We start from the raw sequence: 19,937 nt of genomic DNA, 5'->3' as shown, positions 1-19,937 counted from the left end.
CACGCAGGCCGGGGGCTCTGCACCTGGACCTTTCTGTTGAGGGAGAAAGGGAGGGAACTGACGGCTGTCTCCTCCCCATCTCCATGGAGGGTGAGGAGGTGCAGAGGCGTGAGACTGTCCGTTGTCCAGGTGGCAGACCAGATAAGGTCCCAGGCTGCCCCCTCACCCGCCTGTGTTTAGTTGTTAACCCCACCTTGGGTTTCTTGTTGTTGTCATTTTTATGAAGCTGATTTCAGTTAGGGTTTCTGCCTCTTGCAACCAAGAGTCCCCATGGTACAGATGAGGAAACAGTCGGGATGCTGAGGTGACTTCGCCTAGGTCACTTAAGAACCGGTGTGCTCGACCTCTGCCCTGTACCTTCCTGGTCCGAGAGCACAGGTCACGTGGCCTTCCATCCGGGTCTCCCCAGGCGAGGGAAGGAGGTCCCGTCTCTGCAGAGGGTGCTGCCTGCCTTCTCTTCTGCCCTAATTTCCTCCCTTAAGGCCCTGGTGCTAGGTGGGCACGTTGCCCATTCCCACTCTTTAGAATCCTCTGTGTACCCACATTCTTCTGCCCCTGCTTACGGGAAAGCACTGTCTTGGGGGCCTGAATCTCTGAGAATCAGAATCCCAGGGAGAAGGGGCTTAGAAATCTCTGGGCTCTATCTAAAACTGGAGGGCACTTAGTCTGATCGTGGGACCCACACCCACCCCTTCAGTGTAGAAAGGGACCTGAGAGGACACGATGCAGCCAGGGCCACAGCGGCCTCAGGTGCTTGGGGTCTCACAGCTGAGCCTGGAGCCCAGATCCGGGGCACACTGCGGTGGCCCGGAGGCGTCCTGGGGGCGGGGGCTGGGGGGGATTCCAAGATCTGTGGGGAGTTTCTTTGCAAACTTGTGCAGGTGGGAGGGAGGCAGTGCGGCCAGCAGGGGCCAGCAGAGGCCCACAGTCCTCCCCTCGCGGCCCTGGGCCTGGGCCGTGAGGCCTCAAGCCAGAGCCCCAGGCTGCAGCATTCCGGAATAAAAAATAATAAAAATTGTGTATTAGTAATACATGGTCACACAAAAGTAGCCCAGAAGCCCTGATGCTGAAACATATAGTAATACTCCGCCTGCCCCAGCCCCTGAGGAACCTTTTCTATTGTTTCTGTTCTTAATACCCGTTTCTTGAGAGGTTTCCACCGCTTTGAAGCATAACCTCATCTCTAGGTCTTGATTTATCCGCCAGAAACGAGACCTGTGTGCAGTGCTTTCCTTAGCTCATCGCACTCTGCGATGACTGCAGTCTGACTTTTGGTTGTTTCTGCTCCTGTATTTAAGCAGCTTGGTTGCACACCTCTCTCCATCCACCTTCGCCATAGCTCAGAGCCCTCAGTGTAAGAGGAGGATCCAAGCCACCCGTTTACCTCCCACCCTGGCAGCTGTCCCTTCACTTCGAAGTTAACATGAATCACGTTTACGTTTTTGACAAAAACAAAATTAAAATTCTTCAGCTTTTTCTGTCAGATTCCAAAAGTGTCTTATGATCAACTGTTATAGGCACGTGGGCAAACATTTACGAGTAGTTTCGTATTAATTTTAATATGCGTTGGGAAGTATCTGCGTGTGTGTATATAGCACGAGCCCTTCAATTTGTGGCTTCACAAATCTGACTATTTCGAGTGAAGCTAGAATCAATTCTTAAATTTTGGAAGTGAGGTGTGAAGGGAACGGTTAGCCGATGTGCAGTCCCAGAAGCAGATGGTGCACGTCACGAGGGGGCTCGGAGAGCCACTGGAAGGCTTGTCATTGTCACAGTCGAAAGCCAGTGAGCGAGCGAGGACGTTGCTGTGACAGCACGTGCCACTCATGGGGAGCCAGGAGTCCGACGGTTTCCTTTCCTGTAGGCCGGGGCCACAGACGCACTGCCCAGCACTGGACACTTGGGGACTCGACTGTCTTCAGCCGAGAGTGTGCAGTCACACCGCATTCCTACCTGTACCAGGTGTATTTCTGCACGTTGTTTCCTTGGTGTCGCTAATCACCTTTTTTCTCTCATAACCAGGCGGCGTATCATCCATCAGGTCGAATCATCATCTCGGCCATGCTACCTGTTGCATGGAGCCCCTGTTTTGTCTGGAGACACCCAGGAACCGTTTCCAAAAGGAGCCGTTTATTATGCCACAGTGGTGGGGTCTGCGGCTGTGCCGCAGTTACTCTCCTACGTCTCAGGTCGCTCCTGTGACAGATGTTTACCGAGCACCTGTTCTACGCCAGGCGCTGTCGTGGAGCACGGTGGTGAGAGAGGGGACTACAGACACGGACAGGAAGGCCTGCCTGCCAGGAGCATGCATTCTCGGGGACAGGCAGGATACAACACATGGGACACGAGGGCGACAATGGTGAGGGCATGGAGGAAGGAGACAAACTGCGGGAGTGCTGGGTGGGCTGTGGTCTCAGGGGTGGTCGGTGACGGCCTCACTGAGAAGGACATCGGCGTGAAGACCTGTGGAGGTGAAGGAGAGTCCTCCACTATGTGGGGACAGGGTGTCTCGGGCCGAGGGACAGCACACACACCACACACATGTTGCCTGTGGCTTCAGCGTCCCCAACCTCCAGTCCCATCCATGGGCTCTTTCTAGAGAGTGCTACCATGGGTGGGCCCCACCGTGCCACACTGTACCGGGCCCCAGAGCTCATCGGTTCCCAGCCAGCAACCCTGCCCCACTGCCCCCTGCCCTCCAAGCAGCCCAGCTGCACCCACTGACCCCTTAGGGGACACCATAGGACTCTCCACCAGTGCCTCCTGTGTATTATACTGGGTTGAATCTTGTCCCCCCAAAATTCCTGTCCAGAGCCTCAGAACGTAACCTCATTTGGAAATGGGGTCTTTACACGACGCCGTGGAGGAAGACGGCGGCAGTGAGAGCAGTGATGTGTTTGTAAGCCCCGGAGTGTGAGGATCGCCAGCCGCCACCAGAAGCTGGAAGAGAGCAGAAGGACTGTCCACTCGAGCCTTTGGAGGTAGCGCGGCCCTGCTGCCACCTTAGGTCAGACTTCTGGCCCCCAACACTGTGAGAGAACAAATTTCTGTTGTTCTGAGCCCCCCAGTTTGTGGTACTTTGTCCGGCCACCCGGGATCGTACAGAGAGTTAGTCTTAGAGGAGAGGTTTCTGGTGTCAGAGAAAGCCCTCTGTTCTCCCTGCCCAGCGTCTGTGTGTGGACACCTGCGCACCCACCCTTAACACTCGCCTTCCCTGTCGCTGCAGGACTGACCCGTACTTATAGCAGGTCCCTCTGTCACGTCTGCTTCAGTGCAATGCTGTGCCAACTACCTGCTGGTCCTCAGTCTTAGGCGTGTCTCCTGGACGGCAGGAGCCAAGGGCCCGGGGCAAGTGGGCTGAGTGGGGGACATCCCTTCCCCGGCCCTCGCCCATTACCGTGAGGCGGGGTTGCCAGTGTGGGCGGTGTGGGCCCCAGGGGCGAGCAGCACCCAAGGTCTGGGTGCAGCTGGCTGCTCAGGGCCTCATGTTCTCCACCATGGCCTGTGAAAGCCAGCAAGGAGAGTTTCTGGGGGCCGCCAAAGCCCAGAGCCCATTGGCCAGGCTTCCTGGGAGAATGGGGCAGATTTGCATCAAAAAGAACACTGGCTTCATTGAAATTCTCCTCGTCTTGAGTGGAACAAAGCCACCAAGCAAAGGAAAGTTTTAATCCTGAGCAACTTCAGCTCTGAGGGGCGCTTTGAGCTTCTAAAAATAGAGAGGGAATGGCCTCTTTGGGCCACTCCAGTCGCTGCCTCCCCCGCCCCTTGCCCGCCCCCACTGCCCACTCAAGGCCACCCTGGGCAGTGGGGGACTGAGCGCTCTTCGGCAGATGCCCCTGGTAGATGCCACACAGTCCTGGAACTGGACGCAGCTGCTCCCCCAAGGACCCCAGCATGCCGGACAGCAGAGAGGCCGCACAGGACAGCCAGCAGGACACAAGCTTGAGGACCACCCAAGAAAACTTGGGGAGCAGGTAAGTAGGTGGTAAGGTCTATGTGCACTGAGGCCGGGGTCAGACTCTGGACTTGGCTCAGCTTTGTGAACCTGGGCAAGCAGCTTCACTCTCTGAGCCTCGGTTTCTCCATCTGGGGATGAAGGCAGAGTCTGCCTGCTCTCTGGTTGGAATAAGCACTGGCCCGGGACACATGTCGTGTGCAGCGGCTACTCAGTGTCAGCTCCCCTGTGTGGCCGAGAGGCTCAACCAAGAGGGGTGTGAGTCGGGGCTGCAGCTGGACGGAGGGGGCATTTTCTCGTCTCTAAGAACGTCCCCGTCTCCTCTGGCATGTGGCGTCAATGACAGACAAGGACAGGGAAAGCCAGAGGGTCCAGTTCCAGCTTACTGTGTGACGTTGGCAGGTCCCTGCCCCGCTGTGGGCTGCAGCCTCCCTGTTTGGACATGAGTGCGGGCTTGCACGTTCCCCACAGCCCTTCTGCTGTGTGTGTGATTCAGAGGAAGTGAATTCAGCTTGTCAGGCACTCACCAGTGCCCACTCTGGCCCAGGCGCCGACCGTCCACGCATGGGTCCTGAGAATGTGGGAGCCACTCCCGGCTGTGGAGCTCGCTGGCCATGAGCAGGGAGAGGGCAGACACGTCAGCCCTGGACAGTAAGAGTCTTGGTTCTCAGGGTCCCTGTCCACCATGAAGGCCGGGCCAGTGTTTGTGAGGTCCGTGCCTCAGACACGTGCTGATGAGGGGTGGCCGAGGGTCCTGTGCCCAGGAAGCGCCTGGCTACTCGGGAGGAGGCTGGGCAGCTCACGGCCTGGGCCTGCTTTGCAGACCCCACAAAAGGCAGAGCCCCTGCCTGGTGCACGGAGGAATAAGTAGATGAGGGCCTGTGGGGAGAAAGGGCTGGAAACCCCGAGTCGGACGGCCGGTCCTCTGCTGTCTTGCGTAGTGAGTGACTCCGGGTGAGTTGTTCGGCTTCTCTGAGTGTCAGTATCACCCTCCGTGCAAATGAAGGCGAAACGCCTGACCCCGACTGACCTTGTGGAAAAGTTGGGCAGACTCAGCTGGTGTGGAAAATGCTTCCAGAAGCCCTCGGGCTGCTCTCCATGCAGCGCGGGCCTCTCTTAACAGCAGACTGGGGCTCCACTGCGGACCTACTGTGTGAGCCTCTCGAGCCTGTTTCCCATCTGTCACATGGGGAAGATGATGCCTTCTCTGTGCACCTCACAGAGTAGCTGTGAGGAAAGGACTGTGAGCCCTTGTTTGATATTATTCTAAAGTCAGGGACAGTGACAGCTGCTGCAGTGCCCTCCGCTTCTCTGCCCCTGCAGGCAGACCCAGCATAAAGGGCACCATCTCAGGCCTGCTCGTCTGTCCTGGCCTCGTGGCCACGAGCACTGCGCCTTGGGCAGCATGGACTTGCTGCCTCCAGTGGCCTCAGAGGGGCCTTATTTTCCCTTCCTCTTCCCCGTGTGGAGGGGAGGCTGAGAGCTGGGGAGGGTATGCGCGCCAGCCTGACGCACGACATTCCCTTTTGTGCTACAGCAGGCAGGGCTGCCCCGGGGCACTGTGGGCAGTTTGGGGGGTAAGGAGCCAGGCCAGGCAGGAGAGGCGGGACCAGCTGGCCAGAGCACCCATCTGGCAGCCTGTGTTCTGCACCCTCGGAGGCTGCGCTGTGGGCCACGCACCCATCAGGGGTGCCCATCGAGTGTGTCCAGAGCCTCTGTTAAGCCCTCCTTCCTGAAGAAGCCAGGCTGGAGGAAGGGCTCAGAAGGAACTGGACAAGGGGCAACTCATTCTAGGATTGCAAGGTGGATGCCTGAGTGGCAGCAGAGGCAGCGAGTGGCCAAGGTGTGGTGTAGAGGAGTGACAGGTGGCTGGAGGACAGAGGGTTGGGGCCAGGTAACTCAGGTCTGGATCGTCGGGTGTGGCCAGACGAGGGCAGCCAGGCCAGAGGGTGAGGCAGACGAGCCCAGGACACGTGGGAGCAGCAGGAGCCTGGGGAGAGCCTGGTTCTGGGCCGGTGAACCCGGCCGTGGTGAATGCGGCTGCAGCTGCGTGGGCCGGAGGCAGGAGGGCTCTGAACTGACCACGCTCCCCGGGTGCCCACCTGCCTCCCAGCACAGGCACCCGAAGACTGGGTGCAGAGAGGAGCCCCTCAGAGCACAACCCCTTCAGTAAGCGAGGTACTGACAGACAGATACTGTCCACTGGTGTTTTCGATCCTGGTGGACAGGGCGGTATGAAGCCTGGCATTGATGGCATTGCAGCCGAGGTGGCCGCCTGCGCACTCCTCAGCTGTACAGTACAGAGTCCTGCTCCTGTGCGGCGTGTTCCTGTCCCAAACAGCACGAGCTAAATCAGGCACAAGGGCCGTGGTGCCACCAGGAGACTCACTGAGCACGACACCTGTGAGCCGGCTGTTGGCGTCCCCGGGACGCCGCTTCACAGCAGACTTGTTGCTTTTCCAGGCAGAAAGGATACGCTCTAAAGTGTGATAGAAGGTACAGTGCGTCCAGAACCAGTAGCACAGCACCTGTTGTCATCAAGCGTCATGCGCTGGACGCAGCTGTGTTGTGTGCCCTGCTCTCACACAACGGGCAGCCCAGTGGGTGTGTTTGCACCAGCGTCACCACACTCACGAGCAGTGCATTGTGCCGCCACGTTAGGATGGCTGCAGCGTCACTAGGTCACAGAAAATTCTCAGCTCCACTGGAATCTTACGGGACTACCATCCTCTGGGTCCCGTAGCCAGAAATATCGTTACACATTCTGTACAACGGAGGAAATGGCTTTGTTGGGGTTTATTACTAAAAGGGCCTGTTGGGGGTAGCAGGTAGGGGTTCAGAGGACCATGGGATGCCCCCCGCTGTCCCTGCTCCCCCCGCCATCACCCAGTAGCCCTGAGACCATCGGGTATAGCCTGTTGGTTAAAAGCATAAACTCTGAAGCCCCCCGGTCTGAATTTGTGTCCTGACTTGGCTGACGGAGGACCGTGGGCAAGTCAGCTAATGTCTCTGCGGCTCAGTGTCCTCATCCGTAAGGTGGGGACAGTGACAGGAAGGGCCTCGTTGGGCTGTTGGGGGATTGAGTATGTGGGTGTGCGGGTGCGCGGGTGTGCAGGTGGGGGTGTGGGTGCGGGTGTGCGGGTGTGGGGATGTAGGGGTGTGGGTGCGGGTGTGTGGGTGTGTGGGCCGTCGCCGTCCAGTCAGCGCTGTGCACACGGCACCACCAGCTGTTACTGTTGCAGCCTTGCTGTTGTCTAACCCCGGCCACTCAGGCCTGAGCCTGGCAGCACCTCGATTGCAGCCCTGTCCTTGCCCAATGCAGCGGGATGCCCGCCCAGGCACCCAATCACAGGCACGGATAGGAATCGGAAAGCCCTTTGTCGGGGACGTACCTGAGGAGACTGAGGCTCAGGTACTTGCACAAGGGCACCCAGTGGGACAGCGCCTGGGCTGGAATCCACAGAGCTTCGTAGTGGGCACGGCCAGGCTGCCTGCTGCTCCTTCCAGGAAGCTTGATGACAGACACTCGGGCTTCTGACTTGCCTTAACAGGGTTGTTGGACACTGTGGGCGCTGCCAGCTGGGTGAGAAGTGAGCAGGGAGGCTAGACTGCCCCTGCCCATCATGGCAAGAGCCAAGGGGAAGCCTTTGGGGCCTCGGAACGGGGCTCAGTCACAGCCGTGGGCCCATGGTGGCTTCTCCAGATACGCTCCTCTGGTGGGTCTGCGGGCTGGGTCTTAGACTGGCCCCGTCCTCCCTTTCCAGGGGACCATGGTCCCCAGAAGATGTCTGCCTTGGCCATGCCCCCCTGGCGGGGGCAGGTCCACAGCCTGGGTCTGTCACCAGGGCCTTGGATCCATTTCGCTCTGCGTCGGCCTTCCCCGCAGACCACTGCCTGCAACGCTTGTGCTCTGCCTCACATAAAATAATCAGACCTTCACCCCTTGCTATCTTTCTCCCTTTAATTTCATTTTACCGCCCACCCCAGCCTGGGTCTGGTGGCTCCACAGTGACCTTGAGTCCTTCTTTGTTTATTGACTGTCAGTCCCATTGTCTCTGAGCCTTCGAGGCCAGGTCCAGGCTCCCTTTGCTGACCTGTGTCCCCATGTTCCCTGCAGTGTCTGCACAGAGGAGGGCCTGAATCAATAATCACGGTCGGGGGGCAGGGAGGGGTCATCCGACCCTGGGCACGTGGACTTAATTAAGATTTTATTGCATGGTAGACAATTCTGTTTTAAAAAGCAGCAGCCAGCCTCTAAATGCTAAGTGCTCTGGGAGGGACTCAGCCAGAGCAGCGCCAGGAAGAAGCATGAGAGCCGGCTGTCCCTCCCAGAGGGCTTCCTGGAGGAGGTGGCATCTGGAGAACCATAGGAGGCTTCTGCCAGGGCACTTAGCTTGTGGGTTTTGCCAGGGGATGGAAAGGGAAGATTACATATTTCCCAAGCCCTCCTGATTCTGGAATAATCCCATTTGCCCAGGCTCCTCATCAGCTTGGAAACTGCATCCAGTGTGGTCATCGAGCTGCCAGGAGGGGCTGAGCAATCTGAGTACAGGGTTCCTGCCCACCCTCAAGTGAGGTCATTGCTACTGCATCCCACACACACACGTCACCCCGGTGCCAACTGCCATGTTAACATCACTGCTCAGCGTAAACCAGGAGCAGGAGGAAGGGGACCATTGTGTCCTCTCTAGGACAGAGGGGTTGGCATTCCTTTATGGGGTTCACCCCACGAACCCGAAACAGCAGGAGAGCATCTGGGCACCAGTGGGGGTGAGGGTCCCCCAGCAGGTCCTCGGAGAGGCTCATAACCCTTGGGAGGCTCAGGCCAGCACCCCAGACCTGAGTTGTCAGGGTGTCCCAAGGCAGCGGTGGGCAAGTTTTGGTGGGAAAAGAGTCCTTTCCAGGTCCAGAGGAACTGGAAGCTGGTGAAGGGCAGAGTTTTCTAGAAGTTGGTGTACTGGCATTGTGTAGCTAGTTGGTGTACTGGCATTGACCTGCCAGTTTGGTGTAGCAATCTGGCAGTTGTCTGCCATCTGCCCAGGTGGAGGGCCTTGGAACAACCCTGTCCCATTGCTGCCTGCCACTGCCCTGCCCCTTGGCCATCAAATGAGGGCTTAAAATGTCCCTCAAACACCCCATGTGGCTGCCTCCATTCCGTCACTCACCCAGCCCCCACTCACTGCAAAGGCAGCATGGGGCTTTGGCGTCATAGCGTGCAGGTGATGGCAAGGTGATCTCGGGTGGTGGGAGGGGGCGGCGTGCCAGTGTGGTCGCAGGTGGGGGTTTCCAGGGAGCAGGGGTCCTGGTTCTAGAAGACTCCATAAACCTGCGAGTCTCTGGAATGAGGGAGGAGGTGGAGGGGACACTGGAGGGCAGAGGGCCAGGTGCAGGGACGCTTGTCACCGTGGCGTAGGAGCCCTCCAGGCGCGTGGGTGACATGGAGCGGTCGGCTGAGTTTTCTAATGCAGGTAATGGGTCCACCAGCGCACAGTGTGTCCTGGTTTCACAGCCAGTCCTGGACACCTGGCCTCAAATGCCAGGTGCTGCCTCTGGCTGGGCGTGTGACACGGAACAAGTCAGGTTCTCTGGGCCTCTGTGACCTCATCTGGAAAACGAGACCACGACTCAACCCACACTCGGGCTGTTGAGAGGAGGCCAGGGCAGCACAGGTGACGCACCTGCACAGGTGGTGTGTTGAGAGAAGGAAAGGAAGAGGCAGGCTTCCTGCCCACCAGCTCTGCAGCCCGGGCGGCGCCAGGGAAAGGGCCCACGGGCAGGATCAGGGTCACCAAGGGTGACAGCCAACTCACTGCTCCCCGGCAGGTCCCTGTCCTGCCTCCCACCCGTGTTATGTAAGTCTCGCAAGTGGGCAGTCGGGGCCTGTGCCAGGTGGGTCAGAGGTACTGGGCCACACCTCGCGCAGCCCCAGGCAGGCTGGGTGTGTCCCCACGCACGCCCAGCTCCACTGCCTCATCACCTGGGAGCCGGGACGCAGGCAGGGCTGGTCCCACACTCACGCCGCCAGAGTGAGGTGCACGGGGTGCGGAGCCCAGCGCCTGCCGCAGCGCTCGGGGAAGGTGAGCGCCCGGGCAGCCAGCCCTTCCTGGCACCGCCTCGTGAGTCCTCTGTGGGGTCTCAGGCCAGGAACAGGAACCCCACCAGAGCTGTCTGGGGCTGATGTTTGGGGTGACACAGGCGTGTAGACTAAGGAGAAGTGAGGGGCCCTGGAGAGCCCAGTGTGGAAAGAGCATTGCAACCGGGGCCACTGGAGGGACTGGCCTGTGTGGCCGTGAGCTGGGAGGAGGCACTGCTTCTCCTGCTCGGGGTTCTCAGGACCTGGGCGGTATTTGGGCGACACCCTCCAGTGGAAACATTCTCCAGCATTCTGGGAGTCAAGCAGAGAGAGGCAGGAACTAGACCCAGTGGCAGGGACGGTAGCTGGTGGTGATCAGGAGTCCTGGTAGGTGATGTGTCCCGGGGACTAGAGCCCCGAGCCCGAAGGCAGCCACCTCCTGGGAGGCCTTGTGGGCTCAGCCAGGTGCCAGCCCAGTGAGTCACGGCCAGGGAGCAGGGCGACTGCCCCCTCACCCAGCCGCGCGCTCTGACTCATGCTGTCTCTTGCAGGGCGGTTTGGTGGTGCGGGGTCCCTCTGAGGCTGACAACGCTCCCTGGTGACTCCGGGACACGTTCTCTGAGGCCCTGTCCCGGGGTAGCTCGCGGGGTGTGGCCACCCCTCGGGGACCATGCCGGAGGTACTCCTGCTCAGGTCTGCCAGCTCCATCCTGAGGACCGTGTAAGGAACCAGGGTCCCCCTCCTCTCCCCTCCCTGACCCCTTGCTGACTCTCAGGGGTACACCTGGGCCTGGCGTGGCACCGGGACCCCCAGACTTGGGTTTGGGGCTTTTCACCCCACTCAGTCACCCTCCTAATCTTACCAGTGTCCCAGGTTCCAGAATTTTCTTCTCCTTACTCCCCAAAGTATCCATGAGGGTCCACCAGTAATAATGATGAGAGCTGACTATGCACTGAGCATTTTTCACGTATCACATCATCCTCATGATAGCCACAGGATTTAGGCAGAAAACTGGCCCGAGAGGTACAGTGTCACACAGCTGTACCACTGTCACACAGCTGGTAAAGCCAGTTGAGCCCAGGCAGGCCGACTCTGGTGAACCTCAATGCTATGTTGTTTCAAGAAAGCACACAGAGCAGTGGCATGGCTGCTGAGGGCTGAATGGGAAGAAAGGGCGACAGAAATAAATCGGAGATGGTTCCCCATCCATGAGAGGTTCACATGGAGAAACAGGGCTCCCCTCAATTTATGTGTCTGCACAGTGACAACTTGAGCAGGATTAGCTCCAACCAGTGTGCACGGAGGTCCACTGCACCGCAGCGAGGACTTGGGACCAGAGGACAGAGCTGACTGAGGCGTGACCCTGCTCTTGAGGAGCTCGCCAAGCCACTTGTACCCTTTAAAGGCAAAGCCTGAGAGTCCGAGGGCCACGAGAGTGAGAGAGTGTTGGGAGTAATCCGGGGGGCTTCCTGAAGGAGGAGCTGCAGGAGGCTTGGCAGTTGGCAGGCTCTGTGTTCAAACGGTTCCCATCAGCTCCTCTGGCAAGACAGTTGGAGAAAGGAGACCGTGGACCAGAAACAGTTAAGAGAAAGGGGAGTGCAGGCTCTCCCAGACTCCTGCCTCCCACACACCTCACCATGTATTTGCTCAAACATGCCTTTCGAGTGTTCCCCTGTTCCCCGTGCTACTGGGCAGGTGCTAGAGAAGTTTTGGTTTCTGTGGACAGAGGGTAAGTAAGACAAGGTGCTTCTCGTGTGTGTGGGGGTAGCCGGGGGCGAGGACAGGCCGTCCTCAGCAAGGGGATCCTTTTCGGAAGCAGACTGGAGGCAAATCAGCCTCTTGGGGTCATCCTCCCACCCTGGCTGTCATTGTGACATGAGCAGCTCCTGCCCCGGGGCTGCAGCCAGCCTCTGGGGGACGGTGCTCCAGGAGGAGCCTAATTCTCCACAGGGCCAGGGATACAGAGTTCCTCAGCTCTGACAGGCTCGTGTGATCAGTGACAGTAGTCGTACCCCAGCTGTCAGGACAATCTGTCGGCCACGTGTGCCTTCCGGGACAGCAGCAAGAATCAGAACGGCCCCAATACTCTTGAGGACTCAAAACCACAGGGACTGCACCCCAAATCACACGTTTTCTTTGAGGAAAACATTGTAAATTGCACTGCGGAAGCCATCTTCTCCCCTTTAACCTACAATTCTAGCAAGCTTGGTTATCTAATTCCTAGTTTGCTACAAAGAACCTGCAAAGTAGGAGGGAGATGTGTTGCTGGAGGCCAGCACACTGGCATGGCAAGAAGTGACCCCGCGTAGTGCAAGAGAGGCTTTAAAAACTGTAAAGCCGCCCCAGCAGCAGCAGCTAGGTTGGGGAGGGGCGGACGGCCCGAGACGTGATGCGAATTGGCTCACTTGGTGTTACGAGCCCGGACAGTAAGGTCTGTTGGCTCAGTAAGGTCTGTTACGAGTTATGACCCTGAGTGAGCAGGGAAAGCTACAGGGAGGTTTGGTGAATTCTGTGTCAGGTGATGAGCAAGGCTGACAGTCCCTTACAGGGACGCAATCTCCAAGGTCCTAGCAAGGGGAAGGCTATGCTTCACTCATCTGGAAAATTAGGTTTTGACCTTCTCTTAACCGGACATCCAATATTCTTCAGGCACAGGCCGTAGAGGGTTGGACAAGCCCCTCCGTGGGCCGTCCACAAGGTTAAGTGAGTGGTCCTGTCACACCAGGTGCAGGCAGGGGGCCAGAGCCCGCCTGTCATCGAGGGAGGAAAGGAGAGACGGGGAAGTGGACAGCAGCGGTGTCTGAGCCACAGGAGGCTTGCTGCTGCCGTGGTCCCCCACAGGGAGGTCCCCACAGGGAGAAGGTGCTGCCAACAGCCTCTCCTCCCCGTAAACACAAGTCCTGATCGTGGTGGGGACGCTTGGCCTCAGCTTCCTTAGCTGCCTTTCTTTTCATTTAGTCTTTGTTTAGCTGTTTTAAGATCAGAACCAGTGTACACAAATGTTATGAGGTGGAGAAATGTTGCCTGGACCTTTTGATGGCGAGGATTTAAAACCAGACTTGTTTGTGAGGAAGCACATGGGGGCAGGTTGCAGACAATGGCGGCCTGGTCTCCTTGGGGGGGTCGCTGCCCAGCGGGTGATGTCAAAGGCCCAGCAGCTTTAAGCTGAGGACAGAGGCCGAGACAGCACAGCCATCACCAAGTACACAGTCCTCCCCGGGCGCTCGCAGCGGGGACCCTCTGCCGAGTCGTGTGTGTGTCCCCTCACTCACCCTGTGATTGTCTGAGCCCGTAGCTCAGGGGCTGTTGGTATCATTACAGTCTCTGTTGTTCCAAAGTGGAGGCAGCTTCTGCTTGATGACCCGAGAGTAACGGTGGTACTGACGGCCGGAGCTCAGCAGGACAAGCCCACGGCTTCAGGCCTCTCTTTGTCCCGCCTGGCACCGTAGGCCTCGCCCCAGCGGCGAGCGCTGTCATCTTTCCAGTCCTTCCGGCAGCATCCCTGGAGAGGTCACCATAGTAACAGAAGGGCTGCTCCAGCCCTGCAGCCAGGGCTTGCTCACAAAGTTCTCAAGAAGGGACTAGCTCAGTCCCTCAGTCACCCCCTGTCTCTATCCCCCTCCCTTCATAACCTCCTAATGTCTTTTGCTTTGAAACTTACCTCAGGTTCTTAAGCAGACTGCCACCAGGTGGGCCCAGGTGTGTTCGCAAACTTAGTGTGAACCTGTGCTACCTACAAGGAGTAAGGCCGAATGTGAGAAGCAGGTAATGGCCCAGCTACGTGGGAACTGGGCCCCAGTCTGACAGACAGACAGGACTTCCTGGGGCCAGGGTCCTGCGCTCAGCTGACATGAGCAGCTGCACGGGTTGCACACTGCACAACTCCAGTGGGCTCTGTTGGCACAGCTGGCGATGGTGAGCTGTGCCCTGCACTTGTGTAATGTGCAGCCCGAGGTGTGTGTCCAACCCACGCCTGTCCGCCTAGAGGCAGGACCGTGAGAGGCAGTGAGGCAGAGCTCACAGTGGAGGCCCAGTAACCCCCAGGCTGTTATGGCGGAAGAGGAGACCCGTGGGGCAGTGCCGCCAAGCCTGGGAGGCAGGGGTCTGCTCCGGGCACAAGGGCGCATGGAGTGAGCCCCAGGCGTCCTGGGTCCCATGCTGTGCCCTGCGTGGGTGACTAGACAGGGCCCACCCACGGGCCCCACTGGGAGCAGAGGTCCTCACTGGGGACGTGCTCAGGCTCCAAGAGTTTCTAAGCACAACCACTCTCACTAGCTGAAGACTGCTGGGGGTGGGGACCCCCCCCCGACCCTGAAAGCCTGCACTCCACAGAGTGGTGTCCTCCAGGGCTGGACCCCAATTTTCCTTTCCGGATGGGGGCACTGAGCCCTGAGAGAAGCATGCGCTTGCCCAGAGTCACAGCAAAGTAGAGCAGAGCACAGCCTGGTTTCTCTTTCTCCTGAGCCCTCAGAACCTGTAGGGAGCGGTGGGTGGGGTGGGGTTAATGCTGCAAGGACCGAGGTCTGGTCCCCTGACCCTGGCGGGAGGCCCAGGTGCCAGGGCCAGCCCCGGGCTGAGATGCCTGTGTGCCGTGTTCTCACAATTGTTGCCTCTCCCACCAGCTCCCTGACTGATGGACACACACTCTCCAAAGAGTCCCCAGGCCATGTGCTCGCCCTGTCGTCCCCAGAGAAGGCAAAGGATGCCCAGCCAAATTCTGCAGGTGAGTCAGCTGGGGAGCCACAGGACAGAACTTGGGGGATGGGGCAGGTGGAACCCTGCTGATCTCCAGGCCCCGGGGACCTCACCACGCCCCTTCCATCATGACCGCCATTAGGGCCAAGCGTGAGGGAAGGTAGTGGGGGGAAGGTTTCTTCTTCAGGAAGCTGGAGAGGGAGAGAGGCCAGAGATAGGGGGCAGCTGGGGCCTCAGCTTTCAGCTCGGGGTGGGGACGCTGAGGGACGGGAAGGCCTCAGCATTGCCACCTGCTGTCCTGGGACAAGGGGCAGGCCTGCAACGGCTGGCAGTTTGTTTTGGAGGCCTGAACAGTCACATGCTCTCTTCATGACCTTCACCATCAAATGATTGTACCTCAAGGGAGGCAGAGTTGTTACTTACCCTGAGGAGTCACGGAAACGACAATAACGAGACAGTTTTGTTCATTTTTATTGGCTGTATAATATTGTAGCAACGGCAGAAGTTTAGAAAAGTGGACACAGTAGGTGCCGTGCTGTCCTTGGGACAGAACGTGGTTGCTGTCGTTCGCTGGCCTGTGTGACCTCTCGGGGATGAGGAGCTTCCCCAGCTGCCGGTTCTCGGGCTCCTCAGAGCAGCTGGGCAGGGACCCTACGCTGCCCCCACTTGTGGGAGTGACTGACTGGTGGTCGTGCTTGAACTGGTCGTGTAGCTGGTAGAAGGTCCTGAGTTTGGCGACCTGGCACCTTCCTCGGGGCTACACGGGGTTCTTTGGGGAGTGGGAGCAGCTGGGAGGCCGGTTCCGAGGGCCTCCGATGGCGTACGATGAGGCCGAACCAGGGACAGGACGCGGGCACAGAGGCCTGGGGCCTCGCTCTGAGGCTTCCTCCCTCTGCCTCACAGTGCCCTGAACTGGCTCTGCTGGTCAGAGGGCAGCCTGGTGTGAGGGCAGGGACAGAGTCAGCACCTGTGAGCTTTGTCACAGCCTGGTCACAGTGTGCAGGGCGGGAGCCAGGCACACGTCGGCCTGCCCATTGTCCATGAGGAAGCTGGGCGTGAAAAGGCACAGGAGGGGAGACACCCGCCCAGGGCTCCGGGTGCCCTGCTCCCCAGGCCACCTGGCTTCCTGGAGACCAGCTGCCAACCCCTCACCCTGGCGGGGCTTGCCACCGCCCTCAGACAAGCTGAGGGTCTCAGGGTGGCCTTGGCAGGGATCTGGCCTAAAGGGTGGGGGGTGCACTTTCAGGAGTGGACACTGTCTCTCCTGCCCCTCCCCAGAGATAAAGAAGGAGCTGGGCTGAGGACAGGACCAACCGGTTTCTGAGGGGCAGGGTTTGAAAGGCCCTGAGAGGCCAGGAGGGGCCTCCCACGTTCCCCTTCCTGGAACCCTGGCACCGCAGGACTTGCTCTGTTGCTAGGTCACCTTTGGCAAGTCCATCAGCTTGCGGGCTTCGTCCCCTAAGGTCACAGGAATCCTCTGCAGCAGAGTGGCCGTCCGTCTGCATGGGCGTCTGTGGTACTCGGAGTCCTGGCCTGGGTGGGGGCAACTTGAGGGGCAGGGAGGGAGCCAGCATGGGGAAAGTGTTTCTAGTGACCCCTGAACCCCAGAAGAGCATCTGGTGTCCCCAGGGAGGGGCAGGTGATCCCAGCCCGGTGGCTTCCGTTGCTTAGTCTGAAGGCTTCACCTGGCCCCCTGCAGCAGAGGGGCCTATGGAAGAGGCAGGTTTTAAACAAGTGGGTAGAGAATCCTTGAGCAGGTCCAATCGGGCCAGAATGGGACCAGGCGGGGGCAGCGGCACTGCATTCAGTGCAGGGGTAGGAGCGGGAGGGTGTCTGCAGGGGAGGTCAGGCAGGCCTTTGGGGACAGCCTGCCGGGTGTGCACGTAAACCCTCCGTCCTCTGCAGAGCCGGGCTGCTGGGACACTGACGCGGACAAGCTCCTGCCCTCAGAGAACTCCCCGTCGGAGGGAAGACAGGCTGAGTGAGGGGTGCACAGAGGCGGAGGGAGGAAGGCAGGCCTGCTGCCTGGGGGCTGGGCAGTCAGGGTAGGCTTCCTGGTGAGGGAGACCCTAGCTAGCCTGAGACCCGGGAGCCCGCTTCTGGGCCTGGTCTCAGCTCAGTGGTCTGCCCCTGAGAGTGCAGCGTCTAGGGCTGGTGATGAGGGGGCAGGGACAGTCTGGGAGGGCCAGGGGGGCTTCTTGGCACCATTGCTGTCAGCAGGCCCCCAGAGCAGGGACCCCAGGCACTGCCCAGGGCAGTGCCAAGTAGCCTCATGGCTCCCACAGGCCTGGCATGTGGCTGCACTTGACCCAGACCCTCCCTCACGCAGCCTCTGGTGTTCCTGGGGGAAGAAGGGGTCTCTGGGGAGCGTCTTGTGTGAGACCCAGACTGAACACGGACTGAGTGCCCGCCTGTGCCCCCTGCCCCCCGCTCAGAGTCGTTACCTCCAGGGGCCTCTGGCTGCAGGCTGTGTGGGGGTGAGCCTGGAGCGGCCGCACGGGGCAGGGTCTTGAAGCTGCCCTTTCACAGAGCGCTTTCCATAGGAGTGCGGAAAGGGAACTGTTGGTGGGGGTTTGGGGGTTGTGAGAGGGGTTCCGTCCTCCTTCCCCTTCATAACAAGAGTGTTTCCCGTGTGCCAGGCTCTGTGCTAGGGGCTGACTCGCGTTCCTTCGTCTTCCCTTTGTAGCAGCAGTGGGGTGGCACTTTCAGTGTTCTCATTTGACTGGGGAAACCGAGCTCAGAGGACTTCAGTGCTTTTCTGAGAGACACACAGCTAGTACGAGGGGGAACTTTTAACTGCACAGTGGGTTTCCCTCCAGGCCCTGCCTCCTGACTGCTGAGCCAGCAGCCCCCCTGGGGAGCTCCTGGAGGCTTGCATTCAGGAAGCAGAATTCACCTAGGTCTCCCTGAGTTCCCAAGAAGCTTGAGGGTCCTTGAGGTCTGGCCCCCCAGATGGCTGCAGCCCCGGGGACAGTCCTCCTGGGTTGGGCCACAGAGCTGCCAGAATCTGACCTCCACATAAAGGCAGCCTTGAGGTGGTTCTGGCTGCTCAGACCTTTCTAGGCTGAGCATGAACTCCAGCTGGAGCAGGGGAGGGGAGGGGACCCAGGGAGAGCAGCTGTGGGGGATGCGGTTGGTGAAGGTCTTGCCAGGATCTTTCTGCACCCCCACTTTTCTAGGAAACTCCCACACCCCCTGGTTGCTTTAGAGCTGCAGGTTGGGAGGCTGGGAGCTCAGCCCAGCTTGGTCTCCAGCCCAGTGAGGGTAAGGGATGCACCGGGCCTGCCTCTCCCCGACTCCTACCCTTCAAGGACATGGATGATGTTTGGCTGAAGGAAACGGATCTCGGATACTCCCGTTGTCCTCGGGGAGGCAGAGGGCCACTGTCACTTGAGCCTCGGGGGAGAGTGGGGATGGGTGAAGGTAGGAAAGCCTTCCCAGCAGCCAGAGGAAATCAGTATAGATGACTCCGCTTCTGAGAAAGGTGGTCATCCAGGCCCCACCAACCCAAACAGTGGAGCCTCTGGGGATCCTCGCACAAACCTTTTCTCATGGAAATGCCCAGTTCTGTCAAGTCACAAGTGTGTATCAGGTGCTTTTCCAGGCCCAGGGTTGCCCATGTGTGTCCCAAGATGCTGACCCCAAGGGAAGGGTCAGGAGGCTGGATTCATGCCCAGAGTGACGTAGGAACGCCTCTGGCAGCTGGGGTGCAGCCCAGGGCGGGGGCCTGAGGAAGTGCAGGCAGCAGGAAGCAGAGCTCAGCGGAGTCTCGGGCTTCCTGGGGGAAGGGCACCCCATCCAGGCAGGTGGTGACTGCAGGCATCACTGGGTCTCGGGCAGAGGCCACAGTGGCCAAGGCAGACCCTGGATGTTCTGCGGACTTTGCGGGGTCCCCTGCGGCTGTCCCCTGCCTGTTAAGGACAGGTCTGGAGCACCACGACCCTCGCGCTCCAGGCTGGGATGCTTACCTGCCCTCCCACATCTCTGTGCCCTCCCGCAGGTGGAGCCCCAGTGTGGGGTCCACAGGGGCGGGTAGAGCCCACTCAGTTGCCCACCCTAGTGCTCAGGCCTGGACAAAAAGCTAAAACAGTGACCTGGCAGGGGCTCGTGGAGACCATCTCGTCCATCCCAGTTGAATTCAAATGGGAAAACTGAGGACCAGGGAAGACGGGTCGGCCCAGGGTTACCCTGCATATTGTCCAGAACTCAGAGCTCCTGAGCCTCGGGTGAGAAGGCTGGTGAGTGGCCCGCAGCTGGAGGGGCTCTCTCCCCTGGAATGCCAGGAAGCCTCAGGCCCAGGGGCCAGAATCACCTGCCTTTCAGCTGGTCCGTTCGGTGCCACTTTGCCAAGTGGACAGACTGTCCTGGCCCCGGCAGCCTGTCATCGTCTCTCGTGTGCTGAGGCCCCCGTGGCCTCGTCCTCGCACACATGCCCAGGAGTGCCCGGCCTGGGGCCCGCAGCCGAGGGCCCTGTAAGGAGAGGGACCCTCCTGGCTCTAGGCCCAGACTGGCCTTTGCAGCAGGGGTCCGGTGCCCTGAGGGAGCATTCTTGGAGATGTCTGTCCCAGGCCTGAAAGCCACCTTTACCCAGGGCCAGTGTCTGCTGCTCCTGTGTAATGAGCTGGGCTGGACCATTCCCACAGCTTGTTTCCCGCAGCAAGCGCCTGGGGCTTCTCCTGTCGCTGCTCGCCAGCTAATTGAGAGTGACTTCCTCTGCTGGTTAGGCGCCTTTATTCCAGAGCCCCAGAGAACACAGCGCCCTGCCTGCCCGGGTACCCCAGCATAATGGGCCATTGATAAGACACAGGCCAAGGTCAGGCCAAGACCGCTGGCAACATGAGAGAGAGAAGGAGGGGACGGTGAGGGGCAGAAAGTGCGCACCGGGCCTTGGGAAAGCCCCCAGCCCACGTCCCTTCTTCCAGCTCCCACGGCCTGGAGTGGGCTCAGCCGCTGGCACCAGAAGCTGAGGCCGCTGAGCTGTGGTGGCTCAGGCCAGAAGGACACTGAGCAGGGCAGCCCTCGCCAGGGCTCCCTGGGGCCCTCGGGCAGCGGGGTGAGGTTGAGCCTGGCCTGGCCTGGCCCGCTTGGGTAGAACTCTCCTGTGTGGGCCTGTCCCTCTCTGTGTGGGGGCCACTGTGCGCCCCACTTCATCAAGCCACCTGGGGAAGGATGGCGGGAGGCGAAGGCCTGGGTCCCCTCAGCACGGTCCTTGGG

At 59.6% G+C, this 19,937-nt stretch overlaps 2 protein-coding genes across 6 annotated transcripts in view; both read left to right on the top strand.

Moving 5' to 3' along the window:
- Positions 1-2,289, top strand: part of SKIC8 (SKI8 subunit of superkiller complex) — a 32,334-nt gene extending 30,045 nt beyond the window's left edge. The window contains exon 11 of one of the 2 annotated variants that reach the window (XM_019751205.2): positions 2,023-2,289. In XM_019751205.2, the coding sequence (XP_019606764.2) occupies positions 2,023-2,202 (180 nt within the window). In that variant the 3' untranslated portion in view covers positions 2,203-2,289. The remainder of the gene's footprint in view (positions 1-2,022) is intronic. The other variant, XM_019751204.2, reaches the window with a different exon arrangement.
- Positions 2,290-2,841: 552 nt separating this feature from the next.
- Positions 2,842-19,937, top strand: part of ACSBG1 (acyl-CoA synthetase bubblegum family member 1) — a 33,480-nt gene continuing 16,384 nt past the window's right edge. The window contains exons 1-4 of one of the 4 annotated variants that reach the window (XM_074317451.1): positions 2,842-2,981; positions 3,831-3,974; positions 13,695-13,793; positions 14,651-14,751. In XM_074317451.1, the coding sequence (XP_074173552.1) occupies positions 3,844-3,974; positions 13,695-13,793; positions 14,651-14,751 (331 nt within the window). In that variant the 5' untranslated portion in view covers positions 2,842-2,981; positions 3,831-3,843. The other 3 variants (XM_074317452.1, XM_074317453.1, XM_019751201.2) reach the window with 3 other exon arrangements.

This window comes from Rhinolophus sinicus, linkage group LG13, assembly GCF_036562045.2.
Source record: "Rhinolophus sinicus isolate RSC01 linkage group LG13, ASM3656204v1, whole genome shotgun sequence".
In the NCBI taxonomy this organism is placed as follows: domain Eukaryota; kingdom Metazoa; phylum Chordata; class Mammalia; order Chiroptera; family Rhinolophidae; genus Rhinolophus; species Rhinolophus sinicus.
The sequence above is the reverse complement of the archived record's forward strand: the minus strand, read 5'-3'. Positions and strand labels throughout refer to the sequence as shown.